Source organism: Branchiostoma floridae, chromosome 14 (genome assembly GCF_000003815.2).
Source record: "Branchiostoma floridae strain S238N-H82 chromosome 14, Bfl_VNyyK, whole genome shotgun sequence".
NCBI lineage: Eukaryota > Metazoa > Chordata > Leptocardii > Amphioxiformes > Branchiostomatidae > Branchiostoma > Branchiostoma floridae.
Window position 1 is genome coordinate 890,232 of NC_049992.1, and position 24,456 is coordinate 914,687.

At 42.9% G+C, this 24,456-nt stretch overlaps 2 protein-coding genes and 1 long non-coding RNA gene across 6 annotated transcripts in view; 2 read left to right on the forward strand and 1 right to left on the reverse strand.

Annotated features, from left to right (window-relative positions):
* The window catches only part of LOC118430466 (kelch-like protein 21), a 29,956-nt gene extending 12,621 nt beyond the window's left edge, over window positions 1-17,335 (reverse strand). Inside the window, exons 1-4 of one of the 4 annotated variants that reach the window (XM_035841345.1) lie at window positions 17,222-17,335; window positions 8,343-8,633; window positions 7,359-7,490; window positions 6,432-6,827 (exon numbers count right to left, since the gene is read on the reverse strand). In XM_035841345.1, the coding sequence (XP_035697238.1) occupies window positions 6,432-6,827; window positions 7,359-7,490; window positions 8,343-8,633; window positions 17,222-17,254 (852 nt within the window). In that variant the 5' untranslated portion in view covers window positions 17,255-17,335. Of the gene's footprint in view, window positions 1-6,431; window positions 6,828-7,358; window positions 7,491-8,342; window positions 8,634-8,799; window positions 9,019-13,153; window positions 13,278-17,221 lie in introns of those variants that run through there. The other 3 variants (XM_035841346.1, XM_035841347.1, XM_035841348.1) reach the window with 3 other exon arrangements.
* On the forward strand, window positions 2,955-5,246 carry LOC118430467. Its single transcript, XR_004832858.1, has 2 exons — window positions 2,955-3,617; window positions 4,203-5,246. It is a non-coding gene; the product is annotated as an uncharacterized LOC118430467 (long non-coding RNA).
* Window positions 17,336-17,563: 228 nt separating the features above from the next.
* LOC118430805 (gasdermin-E-like) lies at window positions 17,564-23,792 on the forward strand. Its single transcript, XM_035841828.1, has 9 exons — window positions 17,564-17,794; window positions 18,905-19,131; window positions 19,562-19,744; window positions 20,736-20,898; window positions 21,169-21,376; window positions 21,927-22,045; window positions 22,491-22,604; window positions 23,405-23,471; window positions 23,767-23,792. Exons 2-9 carry the CDS (start codon window positions 18,911-18,913, stop codon window positions 23,790-23,792), a joined length of 1,101 nt encoding a protein of 366 aa, XP_035697721.1. The 5' UTR covers window positions 17,564-17,794; window positions 18,905-18,910.
* Window positions 23,793-24,456: the final 664 nt, after the last annotated feature.

Genomic DNA, 24,456 nt, shown 5'->3' on the forward strand with positions numbered 1-24,456 from the left:
AAATTTCATTGGGGGCATCTTGGTCCTGGAGCTGGGCTGTGTAGGCCCTAGAAACAAACATTCTTAGCCTGACTAAAATCAAGCCCCTAGCGGCCGGCCCTACAATTGCCGCCACCCGTAGGGGAGGGGGTCATTAAGCCCAGCCGGCGAGAGCTTGTGTAAACACAGGCTAAAACATTCTGACGTCGAGGCTAATGGAACTGAGGTCCGTAGCGGGCAGGCCTGGTAGCAGGCTGATGACGAACCGTTAACTGGCAACCTAGCAGTGACCAGCGACCGGGGACGAGGAAAGAACACATAGAACTTTAAGGTCCGACCCCAGACTCCGAGGCCGCTGGTCCGGAATAATCTCGGACGATGCAGAGGGGCAAAACAGCCACGCGGCACTGAGGTCCGAGCGGGAAAGAGATTTGGAGACTGAGGAAAGGTGGGTGGGCTCCACTTTTATAGGCTGATCCTGTTCGGGACGCCGGTTTGGTCTCTTGTTTACTTAGATCTACTCTGCTTTGTTGTAGTCTTCCATTTTGTCGACAGCTAGAGTTTTTATTCTTCTTCTTCTTCAGAGTGGCAGCGGTCTATTAAACTACAGAATGATAGAACGGCGGCGCGCCGCGTCCAAAAATCCCCGCGCCGCTCCCAAAATTTTCAAATTTAGGGTCTCTTTTAGCGGACAAATAGGCGAAAAAATAGGTATTCGCACAAGTTTGAACACAGCGTCGCTATTTTCGCTACTGGCGCCATGACTGACGCCATGTTGTCCTTTGTTCATGTCTTATTGTTATGCTTGTAAACAATAGATGTCGGTGACTTTTACATACGTTAACCTCATTAAAAACCTGTTTTTCAAGACGAAATCAAAGGAAAACCGAAGTCGGGGTGCGAAAAAGAAAAACGGTGGCAATTGTTCGGCTTTTTTGCAGCGTGCCAGGGCTGGCATAATTTTTTCTCATACCGCGGCCCTTCAACAAATATTCTATAATTGAGGTATCACGCGGCTGCACGCCGGCACATCGTGCACATCCACGCACATTTTTACCCAAAACATAATCGCTATGATCTGAAAATGTTGCAGGCTTCTTGTTTGGGGAGTTGTGTTTTTGTGTGACGAGAAAAATGCAACATCATTATTTTAGAAACCCACGCAACTCACAATTACGGCTGCATCGAAACCCCAAATTACGCTATAGACACCATAAATTCACACATTAACGCATGTTTCCACGGAAAATTCTTTGGATTATGCTTTTTTTTAACTAGGATGGTGCAATGTAATCGTGGAAAATAGCGTTCTTTTGCGTTTTAAAATGTAACTCTTTGAAACAAAATGGCGGCGGGCTAGCTGCAAGCCAGAGGAAATCTCCCATGATGCACCGCTCCAACCAATCAGAGCGCGAGTTTCAGGGGGATTCCCCTGCATTATGTATTCAGTTGTTGTTGTTTTGCTGCCATCAACCAATCAGAGGTGCGTATTTCTGACCCTGCAGACGGCGCGAATTTGTACTGTGCTGTGTACAAAAATACGTATTTCTCGGGAAGAACAGCTGGCCGCGATGTTTTATTATGACAGAAAATGCGGTTTTTTTTTTAGTTTATCTTCAAAAAGCCCGGTAAACCTAAACGCTTTTATGTCTGCTCCCTGGATATAATGGCATTTTAGCACACTGCGTCAGAGCAAGCCACCGAAAATTTGTAGAGTGAATTTTCTCTACGTACAATTGCAGTGCCGATCCAGATCAATTTGTATCATTCATTTAACTGTGAATATGTGAGTCTTTTGATGAAAACTTCACAGTTCAAACAGTTCTGTTACTTCCGTAAATGTAGTTTTCTGTAATTTCTGTAACTCTAAAGCTGTTTCAGTTTCATCATTTGAATTCTGCCATAGAATCTTTACCCTAAGGATTATTAAAATATAAATCCAAATTGATTTTTTTTCAAATTTCATACACATGCCATTCAATTGACAACATGACATTCAACTGATCTGTAGATATACACATAGTTTTCTGTAAATGTCAACATGGCATTGATATGTAAATACTGTAGATACACATGTAGTTTTATGTAGTTGTATTTTTCATTCAAGTTCAAGTTGTGTATTGGCTGCTGTAGTTTGACATGTTTTTGAGCTGTTTCAAACAGTATAAATTGTTCTGTTGACAATCATTATGAGTGACATTGATCTGTAAAAATTTGTTAAATATAATTACTAAATCCCTTTTTTGTACTTCATTGGGCTTGATTTTTTTGTGTCTTTAGTTTGTCAGATTTACTGCTCAAGTTGCAGGAGAAGGCTTCAAAATGTATTTGAGAAGGGTCAAATGCAACAGCTTCTACGGAGAGGGGGGGATCCCCCCCTCTCCGAGCCACTCCCCCCTCCTAGCCGCGCTATGCGCGGCATATGGCGCTCCGCGCCATCAAAACCAAACTGAGCACCACTCCCAAAAAAATTTCTGGGGAGAGCCCTGAGTGGACAATGGTTCATCCCATTTGAAAAGGTCTTGAAAACAGATCTGGGTTACGTTTAGCATGTAGATCTATAGTCATAGAGTATAAAGTACAGTGTAAATTCTGTACAGTCTATATTCCTGCCAAAATGTATTCTCCACATTGTTCTTGGTGACCTAAATACCCAGCTAGTAGCCAGCATTAAGTTATTTTTGTCACATGTAACGAAAGGAACCTTTCAGCAAAGCGGATTTCTGGGAAACTAAGGCATCAACCAGGGTAAATTGATGCCATATGTGCCACAGTGTAACGTACATATGGGCCATTCCAAAATAATAACTATTGAGGGTGGGTTAAGAAGTCGAATTTGACAATCTGGGGGTCAAACAAACCCTGGATTGGGATTTTTACAGGCGGATTTGGGTTTTTCTACAACGACGTAAAGAAAATCAGGATTTGGACTTAAAGCTACAGTACTGTAAGAAGTTCAAGGTACTTGTATGAGCATTGCATGAACTAAAAGATTAGGATAAGTAAGTTAAGATCAGCAAAGGTCCATAACAACAGTTTCCTTGGGGTCGGAAGTCATCGCTAGGCAGAGGTGCCAAAATAAACAGGGGGCCCGGGCCTGCTGTTGCTAGGTGATGATGCAATACCCCCAGTATCTGACTAATTTGGGGGCATCCTGGAACAGCGCCTTCATTTGAACTCCAGCTGAGCTGGCTGACCTGATACCCATTCTCACCCCCTTGCAGAATGATCCTGTTCTTTAACCTCAATCAAGTTTCACGAAACAAATAAACTTTTTCGTTTTGAAAAGAGTAAATAGAAAAAACTCTGGTACCATTGGAAAGCTCTCTTAGTAGGTAGTTGAACAGTGACATCCGTTTGAAGATTGAGTGCGTTGTTGTGGGTTATGAGTGTAACCACGGCTAAGTACAATGTACCACCTAAAATGAAGACTCTTGAAGACTTTTTTTAAAATGTCTAAAATAGCCAAGCCATTGTATCATTGGAAAGTTCTCTTGGTTTGGAGCTGAACAGTGAAAATCGTTTTCAGATTGAGTGCGTTGTTATCGGGTTATACTTGCAAAATGGAGACAAATGGCCGGATGCTGAGGATTCGAGTAACTAATCGCCTCTGAGATTATGTATGAATTCCTCCTCAGGTGAGTATGCCCGTTGTGCTGCTCCGGTTTTAGTCGACTTAGTTATGTTTAGTTAAGTTAAGTGAAAGGTTATGTTGAACGGGAAGACAACAACCTTAGTGATCGGACAGGAAATTTGATAGGATTTATCCGTGGATTCTTGTGTCTGGCTCCCAGTCATTTGCTCTGCATATGTCCACAGACTTGCGTCTAAGACTTCTGTGATGCCCACTCAACAGTCCTGTCATGTATATTGTTATGGTTTATAACATTGCGTGCGTGTGTGTGTGTATGTGTGTGTGTGTTCTCCCTCGATCCATTTAGAGGCCGACCATACTTAACAAGAGCAATGATGACGATGTTCACTTGGACTCAACAACACCGCCACACCACACACTGTGACTCATCTTTCTTTATTTGTGATATCTCAACATCAGCTCCTACAACATATCTTTAATAGCTGTGACGAGCACCCAAATAAACGTACAACGACGATGACAAAATTATGGGTGACTTTGGAATAAACCATTAGTGTCAGTATCAGTATATTCGTATAGTATATGAAACGGGCAATGTCATTTTTGTGTTCTCTCTCGATCCCAACAGACTAACCATACAGGACAAGAGCGACAACGACGAGATGTACCTGACACCCGTACCTGTGTCCATCAGGACGAAACAGTTCCGTCACAAAGTCAGTCGAGTCCTTCCACTGCAAGTCGCTGAGACGAGCTGTATCGCTGAAGGGACCGGAATAGACGTCTGCACACCTTATAAAGCCGGGAAGGAGCTACACATCACCCAGGACAGCACCGTCCACAGAAGGAAGACAACGAGAGGGCCTAAGAAATGCCAGAACAGTAGCAGATCTGGAGCAGCAAATCGATTGCACTGCCACAACCACAGAAAACCTAAAACTAGTTAGACAATTCACGGGCTGGTTTTGGCTGATTTATACCATGAATATGTATATATAATGTGTATATATTATAGTAGTGGATTTTATATGTACAACAAAGAACCGTACATAAGTTTACCACAGCGACGGCGGACCTAATCAAACCGGAGGTGTATGTACTAATGAAGAAAACCAACATAAGAATATGCAGAAGTGGCCATCGCTGGGAGGAGCCAGAATATACATTTGTGCGGCTTGAAAATTCTGAACAGAGGGGAGCCACACAACATTCAGAACAGCGCCATCGACAGAAGGAGGGTAACATGAGGGAAGTAGAGGCCAGTAGCAGACCCAAGACGTACAGCCGATAGATTGCGACAATACTTGTACATGTATAGATAACCTGACATGACACCAGTTATAGAATTTACGGATTGACTGATTGATTGACTGTTTATATCACGAATATTTATTTTAGTGTATACATTGTAGTAGTTGATTTTATATGTATATGAGTGGACCGTAGACGAAATAACCGTTGTTTTGTGGTGTGACAAGACCTGTCTGTTTGATACGCCAAAATGTGACCACGAGATATAATGTATTTGTATGACAGAGAGTCAGAGAGTATAGTTCAGAAGAGAAAGAGAGATCCGCAGCTAAGAACGAGGTTAGCGAGGCCAGCATTACTAGTATATAGTAACGTCAAACCATCTTAACAGTCTCCCGTGCCCAGTGTACGGAAAACCTTGTCTCTGCGTCCTTCCTTTATTCTAGCTATGCTAGTCTTCAAAGCAGAATCTAAACAACTTGAAACCCATTGGTTTCATGGCTTGTTTGAAACATGTGACTTATTAACTTTTCAAAATCAGGCTTTACGTAACCTGTATCTATATAGCCGGTATAACCATCCTTCGGCGTAACACACCAGCTTCAATTCCAAAAGACAACCACCTGAAAGCACAACATTTCATATTTCATAAAAAGATATCGACAAAAATCTGTGACACATTGGTCTTCATTATTTTTTTGACCTCGCGAAGCAAATCATCCCACCCTGTAAAAGCAAAGCTCAAAAGATATTGGCAAAAGTTCTGCTGTATTGGTCTTGTCTTCTTTAAAACATCTTATTTTTCTACCTCTCAAAATCAGGCTCTCTATGACTCCGAACAATAACCACTTGACAGCATTTCATTCCATATTGTAAAAAGCACAGGCTTATAGTCTCCATTGCAAATTCGTAAAGCATGCGAAACATCGTGTGTACGGCTTATGATATGCAAGGAGCGCAGTCAATCCCGGCTATGTGAAAAGACCGTTCCCTTAAATCATTAATCCTGAAAACAAAGAATGCCTCAACAAAGAAAAATAACAGCTAGCATAGTCTTCAATGACCACTGTATGGACGACACCCCTGCGGTTTAGCCAAAAATCAATTCCCAAGGGAATGCATTCGTGGAATTTTCTAAATTCTTTCAAAGCGATCGTAATACTGTAGAAAATGCCTCCGCCCCTGAGGCGTCGCCAAAAAAAACAGGAAATAAAACAGTTTTCCCTCTTCCTCCTCAAAAATCTACCTGTACGTTCTAGACGTACTAAACAAACATCTTTCTTCAGAATCCAGTACTGTAACCCAAAACGCATGAGTGGCTCCAGGAGCCTTGTTTTGTGGAGAACTTCAAGTAAATAAAAAAAGATACGCACTGCATTTCTATAGTTAGTTGACTGCAGACAATTGTGGAAAAACAATAACAGAAAATGCTTTCTTCTTCAAGAACCTGCTTGAAGGTTCAAAACACCTTCTAGACACCTACCTTGATACACCTTGGCGAGTTGACAATGAGAAAGAAATAAACAAAATACAAAAAAAAACAGGAAGATGAAACATTTTCCCCTCTTCCTCCTCAAAAATCTACCTGTACGTTCTAAACACCTACCTTGATACACCTTGGTGAGTTGACAATGAGCGGCTCAGTCTCTATTTTGGTCACGAAGTAGTGCTGTGCGATAAATGGCAGCTTGACGTGCCCCAACAGTTCCGGCAGCGCTGTCGCTCTCCTCTGCACGCTGTACTTCACCCACGACATCACCGCCTCGTACACTCTCTCCTTCATCACACGCAGGTTAGCACTGGAGATGTAGTCTACTACAAACTTCTTATCCAGGGCGAGGAACTCCCTGCTCTGGCAAACGTCGAGAAAGTGGTCCAAGACGAACGCCTTGGATGTCTCGGCAAGCTCCTTGCAGTGGTGCGTCTCGGCGAACTTGTGGATGCCGATACAGTTGGTGGGGTCCAGCTGGCGCTCTAGGAACTGGCAGCAGGCGTCTCGCACCTGATGAAAACAGAAGGAACATTTCCAGACTTTGCATGATGTAATAAATGACTAATAAACTTGTGGACGTACGAACAGATATGTATCTAATAGTATAGATAGGTATAGCGTTAGTAAGTGTTAGTGTATCTTTAGGTGTAATTGACGTTAAGGTGTAAATAGTCTCAATTTAATGTGTTGTTTTATGTAATGTGTTTGTCTTATGACTCCAGGAAGACTAATGATGCATATAGTATTCACATTGAATTTGTACTCACTAATACAAACTTTTAAATAGATAAATAAATAAAGCAGCTCAAAAAAGAACAAGGAATGGTCATGCCTACAAGTGCCAGAGTTACCAACCTAGGATTGATGCGAAATTTGTATTTTCCTATAACTATCGTAGGGTGGAATTTGTTATCACCAAGCACGCCGAAGGGCAGTTATACCGGCTATACAGATACAGAAGCTAGTGTGTTACGACGAAGGGCGGTTATACTGCCTATATAGATACAGAAAATGATGATAGATACAGACATAGATCCTTACCGCCGGGAACTGGAAGAGGTTAGCTGCGGGGAGGAGCGCCTCCACGTTCTGCTCGGTGATGAGGACCCGCCCGGTGTAGGCGTAGTCGATCAGCAGCTGCATGATGTTCGGGGAAACCTCCTTCAGGATAACCTGCAGGCGACATGGTGGGTTTGTGGTTAGAGCTGTTGGCTTAAATCTTACACTAGAGGTTCTGGGTTTGAATCCACAGCAAGTCACAATGCACAATGCTGTGCCCTTTGTAGAGGCACTTTATAGTTCGGGGACACCTCCTGCAGGCGACATGGTGGGTTTGTGGTCAGAGTTGTTGACTTGGAGACTAATGGTTCTGGGTTCGAATCCCTAGCAATGTTGTTCTGTGGTTAAAGTTGTTGACTTTGAAATTGGAAACTAAAGGTTCTGGGTTCAAATACCTAGCAATGTGGCCCATTTGGTTTGGGGTTCACATTCAAGGTGGTCAAGTGGTTAGGGTTATCGACACATAGGGTTATATGTGGCAATAATATCATAGCTTTAATGCTTTATTTTTTTGTGACCGTATTTGTTAGTTCTACGTTACATCTTTCAATGGCAATGCTGTAACTTGCCGTTGTTGAATAATAATCATAAAACTAAACAAAATAAAACAACAAACATGGTCTTGTTTGCTCTCTCGCAGATCGCTGAGGAACATGGCTTTGTTGAATAAGAATTTTAAAACTAAACAAAACAACATCACCACTGTGTCTCATAAGTTTCATTTGTTGATTAAAGATTATACAAAAACGAACAAACCTTGTCTTGTTTACTCTCTCGCAGATCGATGAGAAACATGATATGTAGCAATAGTATTATAGCTTGATTGCTTAATTGCTTTGTGACTGTATTTGTAAGTTGCAAGTTTTACATTTGATTTTCCAATGACAATGCTATTATGAGCAGTTTGCAATTTGCCATTGTCGAATAATAATCATAGAACAAATAAAACAAAACAAACACACAAACCTTGTCTTGTTTGCTCTCCCGCAGATCGCTGAGGAACATGGCGCGGAAGTAGCTGCTGGCCGCCGCCAGAACGTTCCTATGACAGAAGAACTCCTTGGTGCCCACCAGCAGCGCGAGGTCGCAGAACTTCCCCTCGGTGCGGATCTCCCACAGCCCCCGCAGGACGTTACTGGCGTGGAACGAGTCGCAGAACGGCAGCTCCACGGAGTCGGACAGGATCCGCCGCCGCCGCCGGCCCGCGGAGAACAGCGGGGAGCTTTGCGCGGACTGCATCGGGCCCGGGTTCGGTTCCTGGGGGAGGAAGACGGAGAGTTTGTATTCTCTAATCCCAGTTTAGATTCTTGAGGGAGAAAGACGGCGATTTTGTAATCTCAAATCCCGGTTTAGATTACTGAGGGAGGTAGACGGAGAGTCTGCAATCTTGAATCGTAAATATCCACTTGGGAGTACAACGTACGATAGCGCTCCGGCTCTTTGCACAATCAGCACTCTCTACTAGTAGCGTGATGTATCGTTCCCGAGTTCGAATCCTGAGGGAGAAAGACGGAAAGTCTGTAATCTTGAATCGTAAATATCCACTGGGGAGTACTCCGTACGATAGCGGTATATAGTTCCTCACACAAGCAGCGCTCTACACTGGTCTGGCGTAACCTTGGGGATAGCTATATATAGTGTATCATCTGGTGTTGGTGTGATGTAAGTAATGGGAGAGGGTCAGATTTAGAGTTCCCAAATATAGACACGCGTCACTGGGTACTGCCGGGCGACTGGGCAAACTCGAGCACGAACCTGTTTGGTGCCATCAGGGCGAGACAAGCAAACACGACCGCTTTATGTTTCTTAGAAGTGAAATCTTTGGTGAGACATAAAGGATAGGAGTGCCGCGTGCTCGTGAAAGCGGTAACATTGACAGACGCTAGTCTCTACCAGACTCCGGATCGCTGGAAAATCGTAGAAATGGAACAAATAGCTATAGAGGAGTAAGCCCGCCAGTGGATCGCGTGCTGTTCCCTAGTCGGCTATAGTTTTCTGGCCGGCTTACTCCTCTATTTGTTCCATTTTTTTTCTACGGTTTTTCCAGCGACCCGGAGTCTGGTAGAGACTAGACAGACGCCCCGAGGAAAGAAATCTCACACGAAAGTCAGTTTGAATTTATAGACAAGAATCTGCTTCAATGGCAAGTCAACTCTTCATCGGCAGTTCACTGAGAAAACTTGCCTTTCGGCCTTAGACTTTCGCTAATACAGAACATACGTGCGTTTTACAAGCTTGATGTATACATAATCTTAGAAATATACAAATAACTCTTTTGCAAATTAAGTATAAAACCTATACTACTTTAACATGAACTTTATTGGTGTAAGAAAAGTACGGAGACTTGAAGAAGGTCCTCTACAAAAATACATACATACAAACAAACAAACAAACAAACAAACAAATGGCTACAAATGTATCAGCCTGGTCCATTAGGCCAAAACATTTTTGTGCATAAGCATCATGACAACAAAAATACTCAGTAAGTAATAACAGGCCATCAGCTAGAAAGCCATTGCTCATGGACTATATGTACAAATCGTACTACGTATGCGAGAAAGAAATTTCTGGAATATGTCCAAGAATCCTGCCCTCTCACCATCACGTGTATGTAACCACGGGCAACACACAGTACACGTCACGAGGACGTGTGTACCCGCTGTCGTGTTCGGTATGCCACCTCCCTGTAACGACTGCGCAGTGTTTGTCTAATGGCGCACATTACGTCAGGGGTTGGAGTGGGGTGGGTTCGCGGGGAGGGTAGAAGTACGTGGGTCTGTTTGAAGATGGTCTCGCCCTATGTCTTCTCAGTAGAGGGAAAACATTTTTTTTGTGAATGAGTCTAGTGAATGGAACGTTCTAGTCAGGACCTGGACAGGGCAGTGCTCATAGTCTCCAACCAGAACCACGGCGCGTAATGTGTAGTATCAAACTTGTACCGTAGGTCCGGTGCCCATTTGACTCCCTTAGCCGGCTATACTCCCTGGCCAGCTTTGATACTATCTTATGGCACCGTAGCATCTGCTTGGAGATTAAGCGCTCAGTTTCTACCAGACTCCGGCCTGACCGAATAGTAATAGGGGAGTTTGGCCAAGTTAGGAATAAAAGCCTGGTAGGAATTAATTGGCCTAGGAGTGAACTGACCGGCCGGCGGATAGCTGGATAGACTGCAAAAGACTGATTGACATGCCATGGCAACTTATTTGTCGATATTTGGTCAAATTCTTCTCTTTCGTCATCCAGCTGACACAGTCTGTTTGGAGACTAGGGCAGCGGAGGGCCAGAAATGTTTGTGAATGAGCCTGGTGAATGGAACATTCTAGTCCGTGTGTGCGAGCCAGTAACCTAGACAAGGCAGCGTGGACTGTTGAAATGTTCTGTAGCCTGGTATCGAAACTTATTAGGGTACACACCCCAGGTAAATAAAGTGGAGTCTCAAGCGACTGTCTCTTCCAGGAAATACATCTGAAGCAGAAAAGCCGTGGATGGGAATGAAGGGTACCCCCAGCTTTAAGAACAACTGAGTTTCAGTTTCTGAACAACTGAGTTTCAGTTTCTTCACCGTCTCAACGTTTTGTAATTTTTTGGGGACAAAATTTCCCAAGTCTCTTTCCGTCCTCTGATGCAAAAAGACTGGGCAGTTAAATAGGTTTGGATAGCCTACAGATATCATAGTGCATTGAAGCATGTTGTAATTAAGGTTTACAAGTCAATGTATCATTGAGTGTCACGACATTTTGAGATGCCAAATATGTACTGGTTGATTAATGTGGTACGTAGGCTGAAGGAGACTGGCTCTGGAGTGTTCCAGAAATCAACAAACGCACAGGGAGCTGACAAAATGTTCCGAGTCTCTTTCTGTCTTGTCACGCAAAAAGGATGGGCATTAATAATATTTTTTGATAGGCTAGAAACTATCACTTTACGTTGAAGCATGTTGTAATTAATGTATGTGTCAGGACATGCCAAATGTGAACCGTTTGACCACCGAATTACGTAGGCTGAAGGAGACTGGCTCTGGAGTGTTCCAGAAATCAACAAACGCACATGGAGCTGTCAATCAACCACCTTGCGCAGCCTCCAAGCGGGCAGTTGGCCACGACATGTGAGTGCATATGGACATTGATTTCATATCATTGATGTATGGATGATGACGTATGGACGATGACGCAACGCACTTTTCTTTTTAGTTGTCAGCTTCAGTTTTAGTTTAATTAATATTATTCACGACAACATATATCGCCTAATGGCGTTTTTCAATGTTTCCTGTGTGCGAAGGGGGGTGGGGGTGGACATAGTCATAGAATAACAAAACATTGCAACAAGTGATCAACATGAAATCAAAGTCAACTAAAATAAATAAACGTACACAAGTAAGTAGCGAAATCGTTAACTACTAATAATACAAATAAGTTAACTAAGTATAACAAAAATAAATAATAGTTACCAGTCATAATTGTGTATACTGTGTTACATGATCTCTCTCTCTCTGTCAGTCTGTGTGTCTTTTACCCCCTCAACACAAAAAGTGGCTGTCTCGGACAAATGAGTCTTTCACTGTTATTCGTATTTATATTAGTATTCATCATAATGGGTTGAGAAAATACATCTATTAATTATGTATATCAATACAAGATTACTTGACATTACTTGATAAATAGATTTAAAAAAAGCCACCATGACAACGACCCCAGTTTTGCTACCTCCACGACCTTTGACCCAGAGAGCCCGTGTATACGTACACACGGTCGTGTTGTTTTACGTACGTCAGAAACTGGCCGATAACGAGTAGGGTCGATATAAACAAACGTTACACCATAAACTGTGAAATAAACACAGTCTGGACCATATCTGTGTGCTTGGGTGCCACATAGTACTGATCATATAAACATATACATGAGACATGAAAAAAGGGGCGACGGTCTCTGACCTACAAAAATGCAGCGAATGTCACGAAGCTCGATCGATGGGCAGGTATTAAAACAGGTAAAACATGCCACAGTAGGGGGGGCCCAAAAATCTAATCATTTCCAGGTCTCATCAAGACCTACCCACATGCCAAACGCCAAAACAATCCATCCAGGCGTCTCCACCAGACTCCGGCCTGGCCGAATAGGAATAGGGGAATTTGACCAAGCTAGCAATAAAAGTCTAGTAGGAGTTCATTGGCCTAGGAGTGAACTGGCCACCGTGCTAGTTAGATAGACTGCAAAGACTCAATTTAAGACTGACTGAAAACCCATAGTAACGTATTTGTCCCTATTTGGCCAAATTCTTTTCTTTTAATCCAGCTGACACGTCTGCTTGGAGACTAGCATAACCACACTCCTCTAGATCAAAGAATATGCCAATTTTGTAGTTTAGGGAAAGTAGAAGATGAAGTATATTTTACTATGGATTGTACTTTGTATGATAACGATAGGAGCATTTTATTTGAATCGGTGTTAAGTAAATATCCCCACTTTAGATACTTGAATAGTAAAGAGAAATTTATATTCCTGACAGCTTTTGACAAACCAACTCTAACCAACCATATAGCTAGCTACATTTATACAATTACCAAGAAGCGAGAGGAAGTCGAATGTCCTAGAATAGATTAGACGCACATCTGCATATATAGATGTGTATGATTGTTTCCATTGTTACATATAATAGGTGATTCTTACCGTGTGACCTGTACTTAGCCCAGTGGGGCAAAAATGTGCAATAAAGGTCTTCATTCATTATCGACTTGTCGTGTTGACATGCACAAATAAGGCACACAGACGAACACTTACCGGAAAGTACGAAACGTAACCTTCTTGGTGACAGAAGTTTACAAGGATGCAAGGATAATTACACAATTAAGCAAGCACCTCACCATTGCTCACGGGTTGTTGTTGGGGGAGGGCAGTAGCGACTGTGCGACTGTAGAGAAGCTTCGCGATGTTTAAGTGACGCGCATCACACGGCCTGTACATGTGCGGGAGAGAAGATTTCCTTTTACGGCGTGGACGCGAAGCCTGCCATAGAGGATCGCGTTTCGTGTCGTTTAGCTAACCTGGAACCCGGTCCTTCGTGGCTTGGCCTACGTACTAAGTAGCGTAGCTAGTGTAGGCTCTCTACGGGGCAGATGAAGCTTTCTGCCGCCGGGGCAATCGTCTGCACTCGGTATGATTTTCGTGCGGTAGGACTCAAGATTGCCCAGTGGGAGCTTCGTGGCTGGCTAATTAAACTCCCACTTGGCAAAGTGAAACTCCTTAGTACCGAGTGCAGACGATTACCCCGGCGGCAGATGGCTTCATCTGTCCCGTAGAGAGCCTACACTAGCTGCGCAGCCCATCGCCACGAAGGACTGAATTCCGGGTTAGTCGTTTAGCCGGCAGCCATATGGACGGTGTTCCCCCGATCACTGCGCGAGTTTTAGATATCGGCCGATATTTCCAGGTCACTGCAGTGCTACTGCAACATATTTCTAGCAGCTAGGAGGCCCCGACATACATAATTTCTTCACTACATAAACGCTTATTCGTCACCAAAAACTCAAGGCCATAGCATGTCAAGGACAAAACATACAGTACCAAGGTCACACAACAGAAAGTTAAAATCGACCTTGACGTTCGACCATATACCAACAATCATTATAATCCATCCAGAGGTTATAAATTAAAGCTTTGATGACAACAAATGTCCGGGAGCTAGTTATCCTCTAGCTCGGTGTGTCTGGCCTTCAGGCTACTGACAAGGAGACGTCGCCTTTTGGACGTTTCTGTCCGCCGATCTTTCGTCCATACGCCACGAGCTAGTAGCGCCAGGGCGCCGAACTCTCACAAGTACGGAGCTGACAAATAAACATTCGGACAGCCACGCAGGGGAAAACCGCTACATGAAAATATCTGGCGTTCCTCCGAAATCTCTCCGTATAAACAACATATCCGGGCTGATGGGAGAGTGCACGCTTGGAATGCTAACTGGGTCGGTGCGGGTTTTACTTCGCTACTCTGCCGGACTCAGATGTCAGTTACGCGCTACAAATGGCCCGTAAGACCCGGAATTACGCTGCGAGCCAAGAAACAAATACTACAAGCTACGTATGATGTTCAAACTACTTCTTTCAGAAATGGCAAACTCGCGATCGCACGTATTAAACTCGGTGCAGGCATTGCGCAGAAATTGGAAGTGACACTTTCATGTAATTTATCCAAGCTTAAAAAAGAGCGACTCCTTGCGGAATGGCTCGAAACTTCATCTCAATATTCTATGGGCTGAAGATTTGTTTGCGTCAGATTCTTCACGAGATATTCATGCTGACTTTGCCGGAGATAAGGTACTTGAAATCACAGCACGACGCTTAATTAGGGTTGTTAAGGGTGTTGTTACATTCTTAGCCTGTGTAACCTCGCACTAACCCTGACCTCACCGGTGGAGTAGCTACTGAAAGTGTGGTCACATCATGTGCCGGTGGCCGCTTTTGATTTGATTCCACAGAAAACTGTAAATGCATTTAAGTCGCGGGGATTTAATTTCGCGGTAGGGGAAAAAAAGAACTTTTCGCGGTGGTTTTAAGTTCGCGGTAGCACCATGCACTGTAGTCTCTTTCTGCCATATGAAAAATGTTCGCGGCCGTGGTTTTAAGTTCGCGGTGAAGTGACCACCGCGAAAACCGCCAACATCAAACCACCTCGAAAGTTTCTGTATTGTGACATATGCATGTGACAGAACTGACCATCGCCAAGGATCTAAGACATCACGACTGTCCCAAGAATTCTCCCGAGTTGCTGTCATCAACCTATCGTGAGACCGTCGGAACTAATGTGACTGGGGCCATTCTGGCAAATGACCAACAAAAGCAGTCCGGACTCAGAAACACCGACTGTCGTTGTATATATACACGTATAATTGACTGTGCGTTTAAAAACTAGGCCCAACGGATCCTTAAACGTGTAGTACAACTAGATTTGAACGGTTACCTGAAAGTTCATCTCTGTTCAAGTTACAAGAACTCATTGAAGAACGTAACAATTTGTCGATGCAATCATGAACGTTCTTTGACTACGAAAAATAACAAAAATGAACTTACCACTATTTTCAAAACTTGGTGCACTGAACAAAAAACGCGGCCGTAAACGTCAGAAGAACTCATGGAAGAACGTAACAAATTGTCGATGCAATCATGAACGTTCGTTGACCAAAAATTACAACTATAATATTACTTCTATTTTCAAAACTTGGCGCACTGAACTAAAACCGTGGTCGTAAACGTTAATGTTCTTCTAGTATTTCTTATCAGCCCCTTCTGAGCTCGCGGTTTGCGCACGTGGTGTAATTTATGACGCTCTTGAGAGCGTGAATTGATGACTTGCTGGCTTGGGGGCGATGACTTGAGCGTTTCTACAGGTGTTTTGTGTCAACTCTGTCTAAGTTTTCCTTCTTTCTTGCTAAACTAAAGGACGTGGACATGCTGCAGGTACGTTACAGAGCGGTGTAGGGTGAAGTGTGTTGTACTAGGGACATGCAGATGTTTGTCATGTATTCTAGTGCGCATTCATATGACGTTTTACTCTTCTTTGGCGTGAGTGTGGGGGGAGGGGCCGTAGGAAACACATAGGAAACGTTGTTTCAACGACAGAGTTTTAAATAGGGAAACGACTGTATGGCAGGGAGGTGCTAATCTTTTAAAGAGCCCATGGACTAAAATATAACGTCTTTCTGAGCAGCAAGTATGTGTTGGTTTCAGTTGCCCAAATGATTACAAGATTGCGTAATTCCGTCAACAGTGTAAAAGTTTTGACAAAAGTATCTATCAGAGAACTTATCCAAATTAAGTAGCTAAAACTTAGACATCCTGGTTGTTTAGAGGCGTGCAAGCAGCCAGAAAAACAGTGATTAGTACCGCTACAAGTGGAAGTTGAAAGTGTTTGGGACAAGTGCCTGAGTCTTTACACAGTGCGTGCCTGCCTATAACGAACCTCTTACCAAGTGCAAAGAGTGGCAAACGATGTGTAACAATGTCATATATATCATAGAAGAGGTGCATTGCCTGTCTGTCATGGGTATTAAGTATCACAACGTGCGACCTAACCGCCACTATAACAACAGGGACCTAACTTCGAACGTGATGTTTTGATGCTGTCATAACATTATGGCAGTGTTGGGTGTCAGTATACTAGTAGTAGTATAGTCAAACCTTGCAGTCTGTTAGCATATTCTCAAGCTATCGTTTACCAAATATTTACCAGTCAATCGGTCCATCCACTGGCACTATAGTTCCAGTATATGATGTCTTTAGTACTTTAAATGAACAACAATCAACTTCGCGCCGTTCTCTGGCTGTATTCAGTGCGTGACATCACTCAAAACAACACTTAGAATTAGTAAGATACTCGCTCGAGTCACTATCTCCAAGCAGATGTTGGGAGGGAAAATCGTGGCAGTTTTGTTCACTGCATACTTATCAGTTCGACATCTCGGTGTGGCCCCATTTAAGTAGGCTATAAGGGTCTTTCTTTCTGATGAGAGTTCTCTTGGAATCAGTTTCCAAACATTTGCACCCGGTTTATAATTTGTCGTCGAGTGCAAATTCATTACAGAAATTGAGCACTATCAAACTGATACCAGACACCAGAAATAACGCAGACCAGCAGAGCCTGTAACTGTTTGGAGAGGTTTAGGGTGTGCCTGTTGCCAATCAGAAACATTTTCAGCCTGTATTTTGAAGCCCCTTTGCTTTGTCATTCGTGGAATTTCCAAAGCCCCAACAACTCTCCCTCCCACAAACACAAAGAACGCCGTCCCTACACGCTTCCACGACCTTTCGATGTCTCAGATAGACTCTAGATCTTCCAGAAGATAAGTAGTTTCCTTACGTGCAAGGCTTGTAGGTTCAGTCTTCCTGACATGGCTGCAGAAACCAGAAATAGCCAAACCCAAACCGCTGTGTCTCGTCGGGATCAAAATATTATGCTTAATTTCCAGACGCCACCATTATGATTTGAAGAGGTCCATCTTTCTTTTTGTTTACAATCAAAGTCTTGTTTTTGAATCATTAATCTCTGTTTAGTGTACTTAATTAGTTTTTAAATATATACTTAAATGATAAATTAAGGTCATATACAAAATATGATCAGGGCATTTTATGGTGACATACCACTGAGCACCCCTCAAGGTATAGTGAGCTCTTCTGCGTGTCATAGGTGAAATCACGGAAACTAGGTCGTACTTCCGGGTTGGTATCTTGGGTGGGGGCGCAGTGAGCGGATCGGTGTTTACTTTCTTGCGGTGGCGGGACTTTCGCTTCCTTAAAGATCCAGCCCACCCCTTAAGCAAAGTTTCCAAGGGGCAGGGTTTCGCAGGAACAGTCAACTCTCGGTTTCACATCCACGCGTTTCGCCTTGGTCTGAGATTGTCTTGGCGTTTCTCCGAAGTAGCCGGTATACGCGGTAGGTCCCTTTGATAAGAATAAATTATAGAGTTCAGGAAAGTAGATTTCTGGCTCTTCTTCCTCGGCCAATTCCATGTTGGGGTGTTCTTCAACAATTCACTTTTATTTCTGATCTATGACTTGTGGGCTGGCCATGGCTCTAGGCCTGTACGAGTAGTTATACATCACCGGTTGCCTTTCCATGAGTTTGTCCAATCTTGCGTTGAATGCGTTCACATTTTGGTGCAACCCCCCACTTAAGTACTATATCTCCACGACTCAACCTCTGCTTGGAGAATAACTAGTACTGCTACAGAGTGGTTAACGTGTTACCCATTGTAACACGTCAACCATTCTGTTGCTGAAGACAAGTCTATTGTACTCTACCCTACTCTGCTCTATACTCTACTCTACTAAATTAATAAATGATACTCTGCTTTATTCTTCTCTACTCTACTCTCCCTCTAGTCTACTCTACTGTACTCTTCTCTGATCTTCTCTACTCCAGTCTTCTCCTCTCCTCTCCTCTCCTCTCCTCTCCTCTCCTCTCCTCTCCTCTCCTCTCCTCTCCTCTCCTCTCCTCTTTCTATTCTTCTATGATTTAGTAAAATAACGTGTTTTGTAATACTCATTAAATGGACGTAACAGCAAGAGATGTTCGAGGCTGTTTTGTCTGTCTTTTTATTGGTTGTGGGGAGATACTCACTCCTCAGAGGATCCCTGGTTTACGGTTCCACTTTTAGTTGGAATTAGTTCGAAATTGTGTCCTATTTTCTGTGGTCCAGGATTGGCAGGAAGAGATGTTCGAGGCTGCAGTGTTGGGATTTGTGAAGGAAATGGTTCCATTTTTAGTTAGAATTTGTTTGTAATTCTAATTGTGTCCTATTTTCTGTGTATTAAACAGGAAGAGATGTTTGAGGCTGCCGTGTTAGGGTTTGTGAAAGCTGTAGGGAAGGACTCGCTCCTCCCCATCCCCTGGTTTATGGTTCCATGTTTAGTTATAACTACTTTGTTATATAGTGACATTTTCTGTGTAACAGGAGGAGATATTTGAGGCAGCCGTGTCAGGGTTTGTGAATCTAACCATGGTTTGTTAAATTGTTATAGCGACATATTTTCTGTTGAACAGGAAGAGATGTTTGAAGCTGCAGTGTCGGGGTTTGTGAAAGCGGTGGGGAAGAACTCCCTCCTCCCTGTTCCGGACCTGAACTCCGCCAACAAGTGCCGCCCGCTGCACGTGGCCGTCAAGAAGAACCCCAAATGGTTCTGGCAGAGCGCAAAATACCTGCCGACTTCCTTCAAGATCCACCAAATCCTCACCAAGACGGAAGAAATAGACGTAAATGTGGCTTGCAGGTACGTGTGACTTAAGACATTTTGTCTGCCCTTTACCTCAATGACTAAACAAGGGTTAAAACAAATACATCTTCATGTCAAATTTTTCAGAAATTCGACAAAGGAATTCAAACGTATAGTGCCAAGGCCAGGGATCTATGCATCATACAGGAGTTTGCAAGTAGGCTATATGGGTAGGCTATATGATATTAATGATATGATAACGTTAATGACCTGCCTGTTCCTTGATGTATATGGTGTCATAATGCCTGGTCCTTTGCTATAACCATCTCATATTCATAAAACTACCTTCGGTAACTGGGTAGTTTTATTCAGTGGTCAACTTATAGCAAAGGACCAGGCATTACACACCTTGGGGCGGGTCATTAACCCTAAATTATCATTATCATCATTTTTATTATTGTTGATTAATAATTTGTTTTCCCTACAGGACTCTCGTAGAGTACAACAAGACGTCTCACTTCTCGGTGAAGGGTTCGGTCGGGTCTAAGATCATGAAGGAGGTTGACCTTGACGTGAGCGGGTCGGGCATGGTGTCCATCAAGGCCAGCTTCGGCAAGGTCAACAAGTGTGACGTGGACGTCCCGACCCTGATGCAGGCCCTGGACAAAAGGTCAAGTCAGACAAAAGGCTCCTTTTTGTCTTATTTCTTTATTAAACTAAGATTGGTCATTATAGAATGGAGGGGAGACAATACATGTAATTACAGTAGAATCCAGTTAATTGCACAACGGATTAACACACACTTCTGTTAACTGAACGGCATCTCACAATCCCAATCCGGTGTAGTCCAGCTAGATAACTTTGCCTTATTGCACCAGCTGGATAATTGCATGAAATTTACTGGCAAATGGTCAGTGCAAGTTAGAGGCTTCTACTGTACTTACCTCTGCTTAGTCATCTCTCCCACAATATTCAAGTAAATACATGTAGTAAGAAAAACAGTGTCTATTGGATGCAAATTATAAATTACCATAATACAAGTAAAATAAATGACATAAAATGTTTTAGTATTCAAAACACCTGAGTGTACACTACTGTGGCTGGGAAATGAAGTAGAAACAGTACCATTTGTTGTACTATCTTTATGAATGAAGTAGAAAAGTCTAGATCTACATGTAATATATATGCAAAGCATTATCTAAAATGGCATCAAGTTTACACATTATCAAGGCCGACACACTAGGAGAAAGATAAGTGAGGAACAGGAAGTATTGGATAACCATCTCCCAAACTAGCATTGTCGAGATAGGTCATGAGTTTGAATTCCAGCTTAGTCATACCAATGTAACTATTATAACTTCATGTCAATACCTGCTGACGTTTCGAACCAAATGAAATTATTTTCAGATATTTTCAGATTTGTGACAGACTTCCGACATGACTTTGTTCAGGAAGTCCATCAGAACCGCTGTAAGTCCATCATGTCCCACCCTGAAGAGATACATCCAAACAGATCTCGAACCTATTGTTCCTAGTGTCATGCACCCTTGCATATCAAAATTGTGCATATAACGTTATGTATACCTGAGTCTGCTGCACTAGAGATCTCAAAAACGCACTTATTTGATTTGTAAACCTAAGATTGCATGTTTTTGCTACAGATTTGTGGACTTTCGTCACGACTTTGTGCAGGAGGTCCGACAGAACCCCCGTAACGTGCTGTGTGTGGTGGTGGGGACGGCTTGTACAATTAACCCTTCAGTGCTGAGCTCCGAGGAGGATGTGGAAGGGAACCAGAAGGCCACCATTGCCCTCGGTACCACGGTGGGTGGACTCTCCTACAGTTATTCTGTTTTCTTTGTTGTACATGTTGTATGTAGATTTTTAAATGACTCTTTATTTGGTACATTACCTTTAGTTACAATTTCCTTTCCTGTTATTGATTCAATATAACAGACTTACACATGGCAGCCTGAATGGCGTTGGAATGTACAACAGACACATAACCTACTTGCATATGTACATAAAAGCAATAGTGTACAACATCCCTAACATTGGTGATACACTGAAGTATCAATATATCTCTCTTTGCAGGCCAACATTAACGAGGAAGGTGCGATAAGCAACGAGACCGACAAGGTGTTTGACCTTCCCCCGGAGACGCCTCTTGCTTACAACGTGTGTGAGATTCTTGTGAAGGAAGATGGCGGCATCGACCTGATGTACACCAAAGATGGGAGTGGGGGGTTTGCCGCCAAGCCGGGGGCAGGGGTCGTGCAGGCAGACGCGCCTCCAAACACAGGTGTCGCTTTGTGTCTCATCTGATCTCATCTATCTCTTAGTCTAACTATTGTAAACATTGAGGCACCGTAGACAATCCATCAACCAGTTTTTCTCCACCCTTCTGATTGTCTGTCTGTTTGTTTAATGTTTCACATAGCATAATACCACCAGTCCATTCTCTCATGTTATCCTCCCATCTTTTTCTTTTGACTTTGTGCTAAATTAATCCGTTTATAAGTAAGTCAAAGCCACCAGTTTAGCTCACCGAAGAACTAATTTTCTAATCGTGACTCGTGACAGAGAGGACAGACAGTATTGTACACTGTCAGGGAAATTCCCCTTGCTCTTTTCCACAAGCACAAAGAACAGTGGACCACGGCTTAAGATCCTGTCCTGAAGACTGCAACCCTTTCCATTAGCGTGCATGTCGGGTGAGCGACACAGCCGGGATTCGAACTCTCTACCTACAAGTTCACACCAGAGGGGATGGCCCCTCATAAGTGAAAAATAGATTGTTGACTTTATTTCTACCACTTCATCAATTTTTGTCAATTTGTTGTTTTGCGCAGAGCTTGCCCACACCATGAAGCCTCTGCTGTCCTTGCCTGAGCAGCAGCGGAACAGCGTGACATCTGCTGTCCTCAAGGTCATGGAAGCACCAGCCGACCTGCCCGTGGTGGAGGAACTGGTAAACAAATGATTTGTAAAAATTAATCAGTTTTGACTTGTAATGTGGAGATTCAGAGCGAGCTCACCAGAGTAAGTGTGAAAGGGATCAGTTTTAGGCCACACCAATGTCATTTGTTGGTTCTCATCATCTCAAAGCATATTTTTGGGGAGGCTAGATCATTATGTTTACTTGTAGCCATTTTCTGTGTCCAACCAAAGAGGCTTAAAATATTTTTTCACCTCCTTGTTCAAACTGATGTCAGGGACACAACAAAGGGCCTCCCCAACATCTGCTTGGAGATTAGGTGTCAACTGATCAACATGAAACTCAGAGGGAAGTACAAACAGAAGATGGGGATTCTGTACCTAACTTTACTATGATCATTTTGTAGCACAAGTCTGTAAAATGCAGTTGACTAAGCGAGTAGATAGCTGTACTGACTCTTCATCTTGTCTTAAACCAGCTGGATGACGTTGTTGACGGCAGAAAACCAAAGCCCTTCGCAGAGTTCAAGTCCAAGTGCACCAACCCTGCCGCTGTCCTGGGCTTCCTGTCCGCCATTGACTTCCAGATGGACGTGAGTTAGCTGTATAACGCTAGTTCACCTTTATCCGTGGGGTTACCTATATCCATTGTATTTGAAAGCAGGGAATTTGGGAAAGTCAAGTCGACAGACGGTGTTTTCAAACTGCAATATTTAGAAAAAAAATACAGTCTTTAAACCACCGTCCGTCAACGTGACATTCCTAAATACCATTTTTAGATATAGGTTACCCCGCAGATAAAGGTTAGCTAGCGTTACCTTCCTCACTAATCTCCAAGCAGATCCTACGGTAGCCGAAGATAGTATCAAAAGCTGCCGGGCTTCTAGTGCCCAAACACACTCCTAGGCCGGCTTCACTCCTCTGGCAGCTTTTGATACTATCTTGGGCTACCATAGGATCTGCTTGGAGATTACTTCCTAAGGGCAGTACTGACTTTGCGTTGCAGCTACATGCATGTAAGTGTTAACGTTTACTTGTGAAGAATGCAGTCCTTTGAAGGTAACTGAGTTTGTATCCCCCTCACCATGGTTCATGACTGAAGCTGATTTTCTGATCTGTACAGACCCCTTAATCCAACAGATAGTCTGTTGTCCTGAGTCCTTCTATCACTCTAAGGAAGCTAGCAGAATGTATGACAGTCGCAGACTGTAAAGCAAGTAATAAAGATCAAAGTAACATACCTTGCCACTTACCATGCTTAGAACAAGGGATTCTTAAGTTGGGAAATCCAACTTATGGCTTTACACATGTAGTTCCTTACATTGTCAATGTTGATTATTGCTTCTTTAACAAATTTGCTAATATTTTCTGCCCATCCTGTTGTTCTGTGCAGACATCCTTCACAGATGAAGACAAGGCCCTTATTCGCTCTCTGGATGCTCTATTTGATGGACTCCTAGGTATGCAACATTACATACATTACATGCAACGTTATCCAACTTTAATTCCAAGAATTAAAGTTGGCTGGCTTGCCAGTTTTCATTATTCTTGGCTGTGACTGCACATATCTTTGTGAAATTATACATTGTAAAAAATTAATGTAGTATTGGAGAGTAATTTTCAAGCCAATAAAGTGTAAGTGACTAAAAAGATATGATCCCTTTCCTTATACATGTACTTGAAAAAAGAATGATTTTCACACTTGATTGATAGTAGTTTGAGTTGAAATTAAACTATATATTTTTTTAATTTCAGTAACTGGAATTAAAGTACCTAAGTAGCTATACCGGTAGTTGATGTCATTGTTAGATCAGTAGATCAACATTTCAGAAGTTCAAACCTCCCGAGTCCTTAATGTTTCTAAGGCCTAACTTAGTTTGTCTACATTTGTTTACTGTCCAGAGCTGTCCGATGAACAGTGCCTGGCTTTGAAGGAATGCAACTCCAACTTTGCTCCTGCAATTCTGCATGTGGTGAGTGGGGGCGCTTCTAGATTACAACATGTAATGTTATGTACCTTGACCATAGTAGCCGTTAAAATTATTCACTAATTTAGCTTTGCGGAGGTAGGAAAGATAACGTTTTCTATCGCACTTGGCTTGTTACTATCTTGGCTGCAAGATCCTTGTTTTCACAATAACCGATTTGATTGATTGATTGACTGATCAACTGATTGATTGATTGATTGATTGATATTTACATGTATGATCTGAGTGTATTGGAAACTGTGTTGGCATTAATCATCTATTACCCACACAGCTTGAGCAGGGCATTGCAGGCAACCCCGTCACACTAGATGACCCAGCCATCAGTATTCTCTATGTTTTAGTTACTGTAACGTTACAGTGTTAATTAACACCCTGAATATCTGTGTTAACCTCACACAGCTGGAACAGGGCATTGCAGGCACCCCCGTCCCACTAGACGACCCAGCCATCAGTATCC